The sequence below is a fragment of the Sycon ciliatum genome, chromosome 11, assembly GCF_964019385.1.
Source record: "Sycon ciliatum chromosome 11, ocSycCili1.1, whole genome shotgun sequence".
NCBI lineage: Eukaryota > Metazoa > Porifera > Calcarea > Leucosolenida > Sycettidae > Sycon > Sycon ciliatum.
In genome coordinates this window covers 1472941-1490305 of record NC_088653.1, presented here as the reverse complement: position 1 = coordinate 1490305, position 17365 = coordinate 1472941, and the positions used below count along the sequence as shown (strand labels likewise).

Here is a 17365-nt window from a genome sequence, read left to right as displayed (position 1 = left end):
TCATTTTTTCATTTTTTGGTGATCACGCTGCGCTGGTACAAGACAAAGAAGGTGGCTGCGCCAAACGACTTGTTGTTCGAGCTCGCGTTTCCTGCCGAACTGACTGACACTTGACTGGCTCACGCCATGTGAAGTTGTGATAGACATCAGCGGCTAATGCTAGCATTATAAGTAGCATTATATGCTTGTTTTAGTAAACTAGCACTGCCGAGTGGCATAATCGCAGCAAAATGGCAACATGGGTGCTTTTGATGCCAATTACTCAACTACATTGTACATGTAGCAGACGAGCGAAAACTGGTCAAACGCGCAGTCGTTCTGCTATACGTGAAACGTAGAGAAATCACGTAGAGAGCAGGTGTCTGGGTTAGAGTCTACGGCTTCGCGTGTTTTGGCTCCAGATTTCTACGCGGAGATGGGGTTCTCTACGTTGTGGCACACGCAGAGAAAATGCGTACGAATTTGCTGGGTATCGATCAACTACCAGTGTACATGCAGAAAACTGCCAAATATGGAAGGTGAACTTCCCTGTACACATTCCACGTGACTTCTCTAGGTGAAACGTAGAGCAGAACAGCATTTCTTCACGTTACGGGAACGCGAAGAAAGTTCGCGTGATTCTTTGCGTCGCGTTCCCAACACCGTCACGTAGAGCAGAACCTCCGTATTTACTTTACTTGTCACCTCCCATTCAACTCGCTCTAATGGATCTTTGAATATTCAGTCTCTTCCGCCATCGACAGTCAATGTAGACATTGGTACATTTGTGCAATTAGTTTTCAAGTCCAGCAATTCGACCGGAGGTAGACCCTCGCTTGGCAGGTCTAGACCGAGGCCTAGTCCCATGCATGACGGATTCACCACGGGGAGGTGAGGGTGGCCGAATCGGTGTAACTATTTGCAATAAGCACTTCACAACTGCATTGCCGGAATAGTGTACATCACCGTCCTCAATCAGCTGCAGCCTGCTGAACACTGAAGTGCTTCTTCCAGATTGAGGCTGCACCTTCACCCGATTGCACTCATTGTCCTGGAACAGTTGAGGTGTGCTGCCGCCCACCTCCTGCTACCTTGCCCTGCCAAACACAGCAGTCCAGCAGCTAGACAATGTACCTTCACGTCAGTCAGGGAAGCAATTCTCACACAACCATCAGAAGTCATCCAGTTCTTGCAACTGGAGAAACTGATCTAAATTTCTACTACATATATACGCTGTACTCTCACAGTCATTTTTTATATTTATTATGACTTGTAGTTACCGAAGAAGAAGAAGATTTGTGTAATCGTTCTGTCCCAGGGCATATCAGAAATGGTGCTTCGAAAGTTCTTATATAAACGCAGCCAGCAACACAACATTATAGGCAGACGCGTGTGAACACAGTATGTTACTTATCCCTAAACAAAATATCAGCTAGGAAATTGCATTAGTTGACAGCAACCTTGACTTGATTTTGAGAGGAGCCTAGCGAGGCAAGACAGTCAAAAACGGATTATATTGCAGTCAAAGAAGGAGAAGGGTGACAAATACGTGCGTGCAGAATTTAAGATTACGATCAGCAGTCATCCAAACATAACTGGCAGATTGGAGATATCAACAACCATTGCGCTTGTGTGTTGTGTATGAGATCCAACGGATATATCAACAACCATTGCGCTTGTGTGTTGTGTATGAGATCCAACGGATATATCAACAACCATTGCGCTTGTGTGATGTGTATGAGATCCAACGAAAGAGCAAGATGAAGACGAAAAAGGACGGAAACTATAAAATTTAGAAGATGTGGCTGGGGAAGCAAGTATAAAAGCATTTAAGCGGCACACGGGGAATGAGAGTGGAGTCCAAGATCTGCACAAGAAGAGCTAGTACTTCGTGCTTGAAGAAAACATTTAGTTCAACACCTCCATTTCCCTACTGGAAGAGAAGACGACTTCAATCTAAGAACGGTAATGCCAAACCCAATACCATGCATCGCAATGGGGAAAGTTTTGAATTATGCCGCGATGGGAGAGTCAAAGAAACAGTCCCAGCTCAAGTAAAGAGCGATCAAGAACCACCTTCTCGTGTACCTCATTCATTTCCGCAGTTACACTATCCCAACAGATGTCCTTCTCGAAATATCATTCTAGTATGACACTAGATCGGACATGTGTAGTGTTAGTTGGCTGGCTTGGGTTAAACGTCTGCACTATTTCCAACAACGATACTGTCGTAAATTTGATTCTGATAGACGATGTTGGAACCTGGCACTATATAATCCTGGTTCAACTCGATGTGTTCCAATGTGGCACTGCCGCGTGTGTTGAGCTCGATGTTTTCCAATGTGGCACTGCCGCGTGTGTTGAACTCGAGGTTTTCCAATGTTGCACTGCCATGTGTTAACTGAGAGCTGCACAATGCGACGGATCCCTCGGCAAAGTCGTAGATGCCTTCCTCTGTTATTTGCAAGCAGCCAGAGTTGGAGTGCTCCAACGTGGCACTGCTCAATGCGACGGATCCCTCAGCAAGGTCGTAGATGCCTTCCTCTGTTACTTGCAAGCAGCCAGAGTCGGAGTGCTCCAATGTTTCACTGCCATGTGTTAACTGAGAGCTGCTCAATGCGACGGATCCCTCGGCAAGGTCGTAGATGCCTTCCTCTTTTATTTGCAAGCAGCCAGAGTCGGAGGGCACAAAACCTGTGTTTGAGTTGATATACTTATTCTTAGCGCCTCCATCATCGCCTCCGTCATCCTGTTCAATATGCGTCTCAAGGTATGTATCCCGTCTGTCAAACATGGCCGGAGATGGCGCGCAGTCCGAGTCGATGGATTCTGGACGAACAGCAGACGGAAACAATCAAAGCCATTCAAAGTCATTCAAGCAATGGTCAGCACGAGAAAAGAAGACTCTAACAATGCAGCTGCAGCTCGAAAAAGTCTAGAAATTAAAAAAAAAAAATTATCGTGTCCGTTCCCGACGGGAACTCACGACGGCCGCTAACACCCGGTAAACCCTTGCGGCAGACATTCAAGCAATGGCCAAAACAAGAAAAACGGACTCTAGCAATGCATCTGCAATTCGAACAAAAAGTCTAGACATCCAAGCAATGGCAAAAACGAGAAAAACGGATTCTAGCAATTCATGTACAATTCGAAAAAAAACTTTCATGTTGTGCGGTTCTGTCTGCAGTGTTGATACTTTAAACAGCTTGGCTTAGGCTGTCCATCGCCAATATCGTCAATAAGGACTCCGAATTCACGAATCAATTTGGTAGTCCTTATTGATGATTATGGTGGCGAATAGCTCACGATGTGTAAGCAGTTTTTCTGACCCTGGTTTGTATGTGTTTTAAATTTTAATTAATTTAGAAAATAATGACAACAGCCAAGTAGAAAAAGTGCCTCGCTGGGTCGACCAACTGCATGAGATCATGACTAATACCGCCGAAGTCGCAATTTCTAACCAAGTAAAAATCACAGTTCAAGTCGGACTCGGCTGGAGACCGAGTTGTTCGCATCCGTAGCAACGCCACCACCCTTCAAGGATCAAGGCGCAGGTGCAGCTCCTAAAGCGGTGCGAGATGAGTACATGAGGCCACCAGTAAGTGGTCAAAGACCGAAAATCCCATTCACTGTATCCATGTTTTCCAACCAAGGAGAGGGCTTAAAAAAACTTTCGCCCTTTTGGGTGACTTGTCCAAAAAAAGTACTGTAAAAGCCACAACGAGGCACATGATTATTATAACGATTTCCCAAATTATGTAAATAATCGACGCGGAGACAACAGTTTTATAATAGCTATAAAGAGAACAAATTCTGCTGTCATCGCCACACTACAACAAAGTCATGAAGGTTTACCAAAATCGATTTTCTTGTCACAATCATCTGTTGTCTCACCCTAAGTGTCTGCAGGTGTATGATGATTTTAGTTTTTCTGTTCTTTGTCGTGCACGGTACGCTAGTCAGTTGAAAGTACTTGAGGCTGTTTGTATTCGTTTGCATAAACCTGATCTTTGTAAGCAGAAGAAACGTGTAGTTGCGTTAAGATTGTTTTCGTAGGTGCACAGCATGATTGTTTGTCTCACTACACAGTTCTAGCGCTTCAATTAGTTCCTCACCCCTGTTGCACTTAGCTCTCACTTTACTTCTATTGTCTCACCTTCCCTCATTCTATTTTTAGCACTTTGTTTTGTTCTCGTAACACATTATTGAATGTATATAAATTATTGATTTGGCATGGTTATTCTTTAGTCACGGCTTCCCACTGATGATTGTGACAAGAAAATCGATTTTGGTAAACCTTCATGACTCTGTTCTAGTGTGGCGATGACAGCAGAATTTGTTCTCTTTATAGCTATTATTTCCCAAATTTGTCTGGTTTACGTTTAGCAAAGATTACCAAGATTAGCAAAGATTCTCATTCTCAATGCTCCACAACAGTATGCGTCTCGATTACTGCATAACGATTTCTATTTTTTCGACAGATTTCTCCTCGCTAACTCGATTGAATTTACTCTTCGTTATATATACTTTTTGATGTTTATATATGGCTTTTACAGTAGAAGGGGAAATAGGTCCAGTGACACCACACGATTTTTTTATCAATTCGATTCCCAGAGCACGGTTTTATACTGGCAAAGCCCCGAACTTGGAGGTAGATTATTTTCAACTTTCAGCAGCCCTGGGCGAGTTGTTTAGAAAAGCCGAAGTCCCTGTGTGCCTGCACGACATGTTACCTTTCTTGTACTTCACCATAGGTGCAGGCATTGCTGCCTTCTTGCTGTGAATCTTGAATGATGCCAGTGACCAGTGGCATCTTGAATGATGCCACTGATCCTTGGCTATGATGAAGTGCACATGATCTGATCGGTTCAAAAAACAACTGCTGTAAGCAACAGCCTGTTCGACGGGGAAAGCGTTGCATTCCTTTCCAGGTCTTTGCGGCAGTGTAGCCAACATCTAAATGGCAACTTTCAGTTTCTAGGTGATATATAACTTTTGTGCGCACGTGGACTTGATGTTGGCGAAATGCCGAAGCATTGCTAAAATGGAAAAAAAATAATGTGAAAATGATGTTCAGCGTTTGTAGTGTTATGGGAATGTGCTTGTCAGCTTGAATGCCTTTCTTCTACATGGATTTTCAGCGTTTGCAGTGGTATGGGAACGAGCTTGTCAGCTTGAATGCTTTTCTTCAACATGGACTTTCAGACAAAGTAAACTCACCACGACATCTCCCAATGGTGGCTCGAGTCAAGAGTTGGCTCTTGACTTTGGGGGCAAACGTTGAGATCCTTGTTCCGGATCTTCTCGCGATGACCACAGCTACGACTGTGCACAGGACCACAGCAATGGATCCCAGGACACCGCCCACGATTGGGCCAGAAGCCGCTTTGTTTCCTTGGTGACTCCCGACTGGACCTTAACATCATAGAAAGTGTGAGACATAGCATTGGTTAGCCAGACCTATACAGACTATACTGTAAAATTGTGTGCGGACGTGGACGCACAGTCAGTAAAAGGCCCGCTGCCCGTGTACACGTCCAGGTGCCGGGAGTCGACACTCGTGTCCCGTTTTCTTTTTGCCCACCTGAGTGCGAACGCCCCTGAGCAAAAGCACGTGCCCAGTACACAGTGCAGTGCATGCACAGCTCCACACACAGTGCAGTGCATGCACAGCTCCACACACAGTGCAGTGCATGCACAGCTCCACACACAGTGCAGTGCATGCACAGCTCCACACACAGTGCAGTGCATGCACAGGTCCACACACAGTGCAGTGCATGCACAGCTCCACACACAGTGCAGTGCATGCACAGCTCCACACACAGTGCAGTGCATGCCCAGCTCCACACACAGTGCAGTGCATGCCCAGCTCCACACACAGTGCAGTGCATGCACAGCTCCACACACAGTGCAACTACTAGTGCAGTGCATGTGCAGCTCCACACACAGTGCAGTGCATTCACAGCTCCACACACAGTGCAGTGCATGCACAGTTCCACACACAGTGCAACTACTAGTGCAGTGCATGTACAGCTCCACACACAATGCAGTGCATTCACAGCTCCACACACAGTGCGGTGCATGCACAGTTCCACACACAGTGCAGTGCATGCACAGCTACACACACAGTACATGCACAGCTCCACACACAGTGCAGTGCATGCACAGCTCCACACACAGTGCAGTGCATGCACAGCTCCACACACAGTGCAGTGCATGCACAGCTCCACACACAGTGCAGTGCATTCACAGCTCCACACACAGTGCAGTGCATGCACAGTTCCACACACAGTGCAACTACTAGTGCAGTGCATGTACAGCTCCACACACAGTGCAGTGCATTCACAGCTCCACACACAGTGCGGTGCATGCACAGTTCCACACACAGTGCAGTGCATGCACAGCTACACACACAGTACATGCACAGCTCCACACACAGTGCAGTGCATGCACAGCTCCACACACAGTGCAGTGCATGCACAGCTCCACACACAGTGCAGTGCATGCACAGCTCCACACACAGTGCAGTGCATGCACAGCTCCACACACAGTGAAGTGCATGCACAGCTCCACACACAGTGCAGTGCATGCACAGCTCCACACACAGTGCAGTGCATGCACAGCTCCACACAAAGTGGATCACAGCTCCACACTCAGTGCAGTGCATGCACAGCTCCACACACAGTGCAGTGCATGCACAGCTCCACACACAGTGCAGTGCATGCACGACTCCCCATACAGTGCAGTGCATGCACAGCTCCACACACAGTGCAGTGCATGCACAGGACCACACACAGTGCAGTGCATGCACAGCTCCACACACAGTGCAGTGCATGCACAGCTCCACACACAGTGCAGTGCATGCACAGCTCCACACACAGTGCAGTGCATGCACAGCTCCACACACAGTGCAGTGCATGCACAGGACCACACACAGTGCAGTGCATGCACAGCTCCACACACAGTGCAGTGCATGCACAGCTCCACACACAGTGCAGTGCATGCAGTGGATCCGGCGGATCAGGATCCCGATTCTACCAATCGAACATGCACAAAGTACTGTAGTATGAAAATAAGAAGTATGAGAAAGAAAATGAAGAAATTGTTGAACGTTCTCTGCTGGGATGACGACTACACCATAGCTTAGTGGTTAGAGCATCGCTGGCTACAAGCGAGGGTCCCTGGTTCGAGTCCTGGTGGAATGATGTAGCGAAGGCAGCGCGCCACGCATCTGGCCCATAGAAAAGAGATCACAGTTGCATACTCTTGTTTATGGACTCTCTTGGTAATGGATATGTTCAGTGCTGGCCAAAGCAATCCAACGCACCCCTACCACTACACACACCCTGCTCAGTAGCTGTTTGTTTTTGTCCACATAATTATTTATTTTACGAGTTGGGTTTGTGAATAATCGTTAAAAATAAAAAATAACCACCCACTGTGTACTCTCACACCCAGTTACTGTATTCATGATGGATTTCTCTAGCCAACACTGTACAATGTACATAGAGCAACAGCTGGTCCTGAGGTTGGATTTCTCTAGCCAGCACTATGCAATGTCCATGTACTCACGATCACAGCTCGGCACCGATGTGAGATTTCCGTTAGCATCGCAGCTTGGCTTGACCTGGTCGCTGATCACCAGGTCACCGCTGCAAGAATAGGTGACGGTTTGTGTGTACTGGATAACCAGGCTGTCAGCTGTGCCATTAACAATGTCAGGTACAGTACAGTTGATAGCTGCGCACACAGATTGAAGAAAGGGAAAACTTGTCTGTTAGGTACCTCCTCCCGTACCTTTTCTAGCTGGCCTGCATGCACTCGCGTACTCACCTTTTGTCTCCTTTTGTTCCGTTGGCCTGGGTAGCTACTTGCACGCCCATAATTATTGCCCTAGCTACCAAGGCCCTGTATCTTGCCGTTCAGACTGGATCTCTTTCTCACTCTTCAATAATCACCATGTGGTCGTTTCGTTCGTCCCGGTCTTAGTCATCCCGTCTCTAATAAATGTCGTTCCACCAACTAACTTGTTCCCGTTGTAATGTCTGGACAATAATAGAGAGGTTCCGCATAACGTAATAACGTAAGTAAAAAACGTAGTCGATCTACGGAAAGTCTTACGTAAACTGCATGCGCATCTGTGTTCCGCCATACGGAGTTTTCAAATCACGTAGCTGCCCTTGGCAACTCCCAACGCGGCAGTGTACGACCAGATCGACCTGGGGAGAGAGTCATAAATTTGTACCCCAATCCACTTACGGACCAGCTACGTTATCAGAGCCGTATCTGCGTACTCTACGTAGACAAATTTCCATAAGTGGAGTGCAAACTCGCGAATTCGCGGGTTTTCCCCGCCCACTAACGTAAAGTTGCTCAACTTTACGTAGTGCGGAACCTCTCTAGTGTCGTCAATCGTCACTTTTCAGTACATTTATGGATAGTGCTGGCAACTGAAATCCGACCCCCTTGCCGCGGCGCGGCGCCCCGGCAAGGGGGTCGGATTTCAGTTGCCAGCACTATAAGTATAATTATGTACTAGTAGTAGTAGTAGTAGTAGAAGTACTGTTCTTTCAATCAAATGAACCCCTCGATAGGCACATTGCCTTTGGGTCATTTCATAATAATAATAATAATAATAATAATAATGTGGAAAGGAAAAGGACATATGGATACGAGTTAAGAGTAACTCTCCATCACTGTAACTGGTTACTATATGCGGTCAGAAAGTGCAATAACTAGGCCCAAAACTGACAAGAGTACTGAGACATTCGACGCCCTGACACCTAGCTGCAACACATCTCTGTAGCGCTAACCGACAGCCTTCCAACTTGGAAGGTTCAAGGTTATGGAAAGACCAAAGAGGGGAAGGCAAGCGCAACGAAAACGAGTAAAAGCTATAGTCCCAACGAAAGTTGTAGTTAGACCGCTTTGTCAAATATCGCACTGGTCTCGTCATCGTCCAGTAACAATCGACATTCTTTGTTTTGTTGGCACCATACCTTTTACTCGTTTTCGTTGCGCTTGCCTTCCCCCCTTCGGTATTTCTATAACCTTGAACCTTCCAAGTTGGAAGCATGTTGGTTAGCGCTACGGAGATGTGTTGAAGCTAGGTGCCAGGACGTCGAATGTCTCAGTACTCTTGTCAGTTTTGGGCCTAGTTATTGCACTTTCTGACTGTATATAGTATCCAGTTACAGTGATGGAGAGTTACTCTAAAACTCCTATCCCTATGTCCTTTTCCTTTCCACATTTATTTATGGCTCAACATCCGAGTTTCAAATAATAATAAGAAGAAGAAGAAAGGGTTTGCTCCCCGCACTGGAGCTCGCGCTATTCCGCCGACTTTACTTGACTCGATCGATAATAATAATAATAATAATAATACGAAGTAGTGGTTGCGACTTCAGCGATGATTTGTAAGAAAGGGTTTGCTCCCCACACCGGAGCTCGCGCTATTCCGCTCGACGTCTGTCTCACCGTCCAGGAGCGACACTGACTCACGCTGCTATTTGGTGTTCATGAGGTGTGTGTCGCACTGGAAAGGGAGCGTCACTGTAAGTTTGTATCCCTGGTGATGTTTGTGCCTGGAGAGCACTATATAAGTGGTGCTTTTCAGGCACAATCTTCCTCAGGCTACTCAAGCTCAACTGATGAGGGGTGAAATTCCCCGAAACACTGTGTATTGAGCAGGGAGTGGTGCTTTCTTGCAGGTTTGCCGAGTCGAAGGTTCGATGCACTTCTCGTGTGCTCTGGATGGCAGTCGTGAGTCAGTCAAGTGTCAAGTAAAGTCGGCGGAATAACGCGAGCTCCGGTGTGGGGAGCAAACCCTTTCTTACAAATAATAATAATAATAATAATTGTAAAAGTTAAAAGGACATATGGATACGAGTTAAGAGTAACTCTCCATCACTGTAACATGATACTATATACAGTCAGAAAGTGCAATAACTAGGCACAAAACTGACAGAGTACTGAGACATTCGACGTCCTGACACCTAACTTCAACACATCTCCGTAGCGCTAACCGACAGCCTTCCAACTTGGAAGGTTCAAGGTTATGGAAAGACCAAAGAGGGGAAGGCAAGCGCAACGAAAACGAGCAAAAGCTACAGTCCCAAAGGAACAAAGAATGTCGATTGTTACTGGACGATGACGAGACCAGTACGATATTTGACAAAGCGGTCTAACTACAATTCGAAGCAGCAAAGCAGCACACCACCCAACTTGGGTGGGTCATAAATATCAAAGATAAGTAAAGAAAGGGAAGCTTTGCGAAAACGAATTGTACAAGCCGAAAGCCAAACTCCTACAGTACTCCTCATGCATGACATTGTGATGGACTAGTTGCCTTCCCCTCTTTGGTCTTTCCATAACCTTGAACCTTCCAAGTTGGAAGGCTATCGGTTAGCGCTACGGAGATGTGTTGAAGTTAGGTGTCAGGACGTCGAATGTCTCAGTACTCTGTCAGTTTTGTGCCTAGTTATTGCACTTTCTGACTGTATATAGTATCATGTTACAGTGATGGAGAGTTACTCTTAACTCGTATCCATATGTCCTTTTCTCTTTTACATTTATTTATGGCTCAACATCCGAGTTTTAAATTGCACACCTGATGAGCCGTCACGAACCATACGGCGAAACGTACGTCGTGTGAAACAACTTGTTTTGTAGTCAACTAGTCCATCACAATGTCATGCATGAGGAGTACTGTAGGAGTTTGGCTTTCGGCTTGTACAATTCGTTTTCGCAAAGCTTCCCTTTCTTTACTTATCTTTGATATTTATGACCCACCCAAGTTGGGTGGTGTGCTGCTTTGCTGCTTCGAATTGTAGTTAGACCGCTTTGTCAAATATCGTACTGGTCTCGTCATCGTCCAGTAACAATCGACATTCTTTGTTCCTTTGGGACTGTAGCTTTTGCTCGTTTTCGTTGCGCTTGCCTTCCCCTCTTTGGTCTTTCCATAACCTTGAACCTTCCAAGTTGAAAGGCTGTCGGTTAGCGCTACGGAGATGTGTTGAAGTTAGGTGTCAGGACGTCGAATGTCTCAGTACTCTGTCAGTTTTGTGCCTAGTTATTGCACTTTCTGACTGTATATAGTATCATGTTACAGTGATGGAGAGTTACTCTTATCTCGTATCCATATGTCCTTTTCTCTTTTACATTTATTTATGGCTCAACATCCGAGTTTTAAATAATAATAATAATAATTTCTAATTTTCTTTCACCGCCCACGGCCGCACAAAGTCCTTGGCTACAAAAAAAAAAATTAAAGTCTCTCCAAATCTCTCAAAACCAAACTTAAAACTCCTTTCCATGCGGCCGTGGGCGGTGAAAGAAAATTAGAAATCATGACAAGGCTACAGAGGAGTTACGCCATCCTTATTAAACAATAATAATAATAATAATAATAATTTGAAACTCGTCACGAACCATACGGCGAAACGTACGTCGTGTGAAACAACTTGTTTTGTAGTCAACTAGTCCATCACAATGTCATGCATGAGGAGTACTGTAGGAGTTTGGCTTTCGGCTTGTACAATTCGTTTTCGCAAAGCTTCCCTTTCTTTACTTATCTTTGATATTTATGACCCACCCAAGTTGGGTGGTGTGCTGCTTTGCTGCTTCGAATTGTAGTTAGACCGCTTTGTCAAATATCGTACTGGTCTCGTCATCGTCCAGTAACAATCGACATTCTTTGTTCCGTTGGGACTGTGGCTTTTGCACGTTTTCGTTGCGCTTGCCTTCCCCTCTTTGGTCTTTCCATAACCTTGAACCTTCCAAGTTGGAAGGCTGTCGGTTAGCGCTACGGAGATGTGTTGAAGTTAGGTGTCAGGACGTCGAATGTCTCAGTACTCTGTCAGTTTTGTGCCTAGTTATTGCACTTACTGACTGTCATAGTATCATGTTACAGTGATGGAGAGTTACTCTTAACTCGTATCCATATGTCCTTTTCTCTTTTACAATAATAATAATAATAATAATACTTGATCAGCTGGGGAAGTGAACTGCCTGAAAAGAGAAAAAAACCGCCAGACCCACCAGGACTCCGCGAACCTGGGACCCTGCTTGTCATGAGCAATGCTCTAACCACTGAGCTATGGGACCAGGCTGAACGTAGAAGGCGCTGACAAGTTTTTCACTCCAAAGGCAGCTCACAGCTCAGCTCAAGAGTCCTGGTGGGTCTGGCGGTTTTTTCTCTTTTCAGGCAGTTCACTTCCCCAACTGATCCTTTGTATTTGGAGTTCAGGCTCCCAATCCGTTCAAAAAATAAATAATAATAGTAATAGAACAATGATGCACTTTTCCTTCATGCAGTACATGCATGATCTGCGCAATCCACACCAGTGCAAATGAATACTGCAATCCACACCAGTGCAAATGAATACTGCAACCTACACCAGTGCAAATGAATACTGCAACCGAACCCCAAACGTTTTTTTTCCCCTTCTCTGCATTAGACATTCTTACAATCTTGTATATGATTAGGTTGTTGACTACCACTGTTAACTCTGAAATCTACTATAACAGGCAAAACACAGGGTAGTGTAGGAGAAGGTTCCGTGTGCGACATATGTATCGCCAAATTCTCTGGCCAATGACTTCAAACACACCGGCTTTGTGCTATATCTTACATAACATTGACTTGATGAGATCTTGGCTTAGTGAACACTGAACAGTGCCAATTAGGCCATTTGAGCTCATTCTTCATTATCTCATCTTTCTCTTTTAGTGTTTGGTGTAGCCCAGAGACCGTCTGGAGAGTGTTGTGAAGATGTATGTGTGTTGCTGCACATGAGACATATTTAGTGCCGGGTTCCAATGCGGCTCCGCAGTTCGTCTTTCGCGGCTTGAAACGTCATCATTACCATAGTGACCGCGGCTCGAGCTGGAGCAGTGAGGCCGCGGCTCTCCGCGAGCTTTTGCTTTGATTCTTGACCAAAAACTGCGAGCTGCGGTCGCGGCTCGACCTGTTTCCCGTACTTTGCATTATTTTGTACGACAACATTTTAAAATTCAAATTTTAATTCGTTGCGCAGGCCAGAACACGAGGATTTTTGATTTCGCACGCGCGCGCGCAGGCAAGTAAAATGTGATCAAAAAGTGTGGAGCACGACCGCGATACCGCGAATGGCGAGTGTCAGTGGAACCGAGCTGCTCCGCCGCATGCAGCCAAGTGCCGCGGAGCAGCGGAGCCGCGGAGCAACGGAGCCACAGTGGAACCCGGCCCTTAGTGGCTTGGTCTGTGGCTCTGAGAACGTATGCCTATGCTACCAAGAGTGCATAAACAAGAGTATGTAACTGTGGTTATGGGTCAGTGCGGGCGCGCTGCCTTCATTACGTAACTTGCCTCCACCACGCTCTGAGAAGCATGCATTTTGAAGGCAGTGAAGGCAGCGCACCGTGCATCTGGCCCATAGAAAAGATGTACTACTAGTAGTAGGTTTATAAACAGCTGCCAGTACGGTAATGTCTATATGGGCTCATTCACCTAGGGGTTTCTCTCCTCTTTTTTTGATTTCCAGTTGATTTTTGCTTTTTACTTTATGTTCCGATTGGTTTACTAGCATTTAAATTGATTTCTGCACTTCAAAGTACTTGGTCCGCCCAGTTAAAATTGGCGCTTATCTTCACACTTGTCTCAGGAAAGAAATACGAATATTTGAAGCAAGCCACGATCACAAAGCACTATATACATGATTATTTACATGTCAGTAAGCAACTCAGTCGAAAATTCAAGCAAGTTACACATCCTCCTCACCACTATCGTCGCTGGAGGAAGACCTCAAAACGTACGTTCCGGACAGCTGCTGCACGGGTCGTTTCATAGCTTATTCCACTTCTCCTCGTCTCGAATCACGCTCAAAGGCAGTGCGTGCCTGTCACCTTCCCATCAGAAGCTGAGTGAGACTGCCCACATGTTGACTGTAAGTGTTATCCCCGTTCGTCGCAATAATGCGTCTTTGTTTGAGACAAAAAGGCAACGCCATATCAGTGTCCTCTCTTCAAATCGCCTCTTGCGCTTGTCGTACTTGCTGATCAGCACCTGCGGCCCGTACCCACGCGAGCCGCTGGTGCTTGAAGATCTACATGCAGCGCAGTGATAGCTTCCGCTTGATGTAGCACCTGTGCGTACTGCACCTACAACGCCGTGCACCAGGCTTTTCGGCTAGTTTCCTGAAAGCCCTTTGCACGAGTGTTTCTCTCAGGACTTGGTGTTTTCTTTGATTAGCTCCTTTGCCCTGTCCTCTGTGAGCTTCAAAGTGTGTCCGCCGGATTGTTCTCACTTACTGGAGATATCGACATGAGCTGCAGTTTCTTCGTCAGCGATTTGCTGGTGATAGCCCTTCACTAGGCACTGTACTGTGCAAGCACTGAAATTCAAGCTGGCGAAGCACTTTTTCAGCTTTTCTATACCTCCCCGAGATAAACAATCCTTGCCATCAGAAAGCTGGAAGTAGACAGAAACTGTATTCTCCATCGCTCTAAAAATGCGACATCCTGACCTATTTTACGGACTCGAGCGGAGGTTGCAGTGTTTTCTTGCGCTGACGGAAGTGTTCGTCGGCGGCAGCTCCGTCAAAAAGACTCAAACGAACCGATCGCTACTTCTTTGATGGTTTGTGCTGCCATGTCGTCGGATGCAATGGTCAGTGGTTATGTTCGGATGGTGAATCGGTGGTTCCATGCCGTGTGGCACAGGCAGAACACCAAAACACCAAGTGAGAAGATAAGCGCCAATTTTAACTGGGCGGACAAAGCAGTCAGTTGAATTTGAATTTGTTTGATGATATGTGCAATTCATTTTGCCCGTGCAAGATGCTTTATCAGAAGTACATACAGCATTGGGTAATGCTATTATTATATATATCTATGCTCACCTTCGCAGTTAGGTACTGACGTGAGCTGTCCAGCGTCCATGCACGTTGGTGCGGCATCACCCACAACCACATGACCCTGCTCGCAGGAAAAGGTGACATTGCCCAGGTACTTTATCTCGGTCTTGTCGGCAGTTCCATTAGCTATAGTGGGTACATTGCACTTTGGATATATTGCTGAATGCAGAATGAGGACAGTAACAAGAAGAACAGCAAATTCAAATCCAATTTGTTACTTGTAGCACTCCCCCTTCTCTTTTGGGCCTCGTTCAATAATCTATTTTCGTTTTCCTTTATCCTCGTCATGGCCGAAATTGCCGAAAACAAGCAAAATATGGAAAATGAGAGATAATTAAGGGAAACTGGGAGTGTGAAAAAGGGATTTGCTTTGGTTGGGTTAGAGAGAGAGAGAGAGAGAGAGAGAGAAAAAGAGAGAGAGAGAGAGAGAGAGAGAGAGAGAGAGAGACAGAAGGAGAGAGAGAGAGAGAGAGAGAGAGAGAGAGAGAGAGAGAGAGAGAGAGAGAGAGAGAGAGAGAGAGAGAGAGAGAGAGAGAGAGAGAGAGAGAGAGAGAGAGAGAGAGGGAGGGAGAGAGAGAGACAGAGAGACAGAGAGAGAGAGAGACAGAGAGAGAGAGAGACAGAGATAGAGAGAGAGAGAGAGAGAGAGAGAGAGAGAGAGAGAGAGAGTTAGAGAGTTAGAGAGAGGGAAGGAGAGAGAGGGAGAGAGGGAGAGAGAGAGAGAGATCACAGAGAGAGAGAGAGATAGAGAGAGATATAGAGAGATAGAGAGTAAGTTACATTTATAAAGACAGGTAAGTCTAACAAATGAGGACTGACACCTCTACAACAGAGTTTTTACGCCTGAAAGCAGGTGCATGATTTAACAAGCAGGTTGTCGGTCTAGATTTTATGCGCAGATGGAGAAAAAATGCGCAGAATTTTTTAGAGAGAGAGAAAGAGAAAGAAATAAAGAAAGAGAGAGTGAGAGGGAGGGGGAGAGGGAGATAGATAGAGAGAGAGAGAGAGAGAGAGAGAGAGAGAGAGAGAGAGAAAGAGAGAGAGAAAGAGAGAGAGAAAAAGAGAGAGAGAAAGAAAGAGAGAGACAGAGAGGAGAGAGGGGAGAGAGAGATAGATAGAGAGAGAAGGAGAGAGAGAGAGACAGAGAGAGAGAGAGAGAGAGAGAGAGAGAGAGAGAGAGAGAGAGAGAGAGAGAGAGGTAGAGAGGGAGAGAGAGAGAGAGAGAGACAGACAGAGAGACAGAGAGAGACATACAGAGGGGGAGAGAGAGAGAGAGAGAGAGAGAGAGAGAGAGAGTTAGAGAGAGGGAGGGAGAGAGAGAGGGAGTGAGGGAGAGAGAGAGATCACAGAGAGAGATAGAGATAGAGAGAGATAGTGATAGAGAGAGATAAATGGAGAGAGAGAAAGAGAAAGAAAGAAAGAGAGAGAGAAAGAGAGAGAGTGAGAAAGAGAGGGAGAGAGAGAGAGAGAGTAAGTTACATTTATAAAGACAGGTAAGTCTAACCAATGAGGACTGAGACCTCTACAACAGGGTTTTTACGCCTGAAAGCAGGTGCATGATTTAACAAGCAGGTTGTCAGTCTAGATTTTATGCGCAGATGGAGAAAAAGCGCAGAATTTTTGTAATGAGATGAAAAGCAGAAATAATAAGAAATAATAAGAAAAGATGAAATGAAAGCCTGCTCACAACCCCGCCCAGCCTTGCGAACTGGGTATGGTGGATTAAGAACCCGGTTCAACGCTCGAGCAAGCGCTCTCCACTCAAGGTGTTCACAGCAACTGATAGGAACTCATATGGGGAAATATAGAAAAGAAATAATAAGATAAAGAGAATAAATTTCAACGCACCTCAATAAACGGAGCCCCACATACAGTACCTCAGAAAAGTGGATCTTCCGACCAGTGTTTTTGTTGACGTCGCAACCAGATGATGTAGCTGCTTCGCAGAGACGTCTTACTGCACAAATTATAAATAAATTTTATTCTTCGATTAGAAAACCCAAGCGCTTTCAGAGCCCTCCGAAGAGAGTCCGGGATGAAACCATGCACACCTACCTCAACCGAAAAAGAAACGACCTGCCACCCGTTTGCTCGGCATTGATCGGCCAGATCCGCATACCGCCTGTCCTTCCGCGAGTTACTGACACTGAATCTGTCCTCAGCACAAACTGTCAACTCCATCCAGAATACAATCCTACGACTCGTAGAGTACAGAACTATTTCTGGTCTTAGGGTGGTAAGTGCAACACAGCTAGGGAAAGAAATCTTTGCACTAACTGAGTCGACAAGAAGTTTCCAGTCTGAGGCCGCTGACAGGAGATCAGTCGTAACCAACTTTCGTCTGGGCTGAACGCGAACTGGCTTCTCTCCCGCCTTGCAAAACGAGATGAAGTAAGCTCATTTGAATTTTCGGTTTGTACGGTGTTTGCAGCAGTGCGGATTCGAATCTCCTCACGCATGTTCCTGACGATGACCCCGAGTACGTTGTCGTG

At 45.9% G+C, this 17365-nt stretch overlaps 1 protein-coding gene across 1 annotated transcript in view; it reads right to left on the bottom strand.

The window, feature by feature from the left end:
• Window positions 1-1525: 1525 nt before the first annotated feature.
• LOC135827666 (sushi, von Willebrand factor type A, EGF and pentraxin domain-containing protein 1-like) overlaps window positions 1526-17365 on the bottom strand; it is a 67564-nt gene continuing 51724 nt past the window's right edge. Inside the window, exons 20-23 of the mRNA XM_065340121.1 lie at window positions 14859-15032; window positions 7552-7719; window positions 5200-5394; window positions 1526-2808 (exon numbers count right to left, since the gene is read on the bottom strand). Of these exons, the coding sequence (XP_065196193.1) occupies window positions 2174-2808; window positions 5200-5394; window positions 7552-7719; window positions 14859-15032 (1172 nt within the window). The 3' untranslated portion in view covers window positions 1526-2173. The remainder of the gene's footprint in view (window positions 2809-5199; window positions 5395-7551; window positions 7720-14858; window positions 15033-17365) is intronic.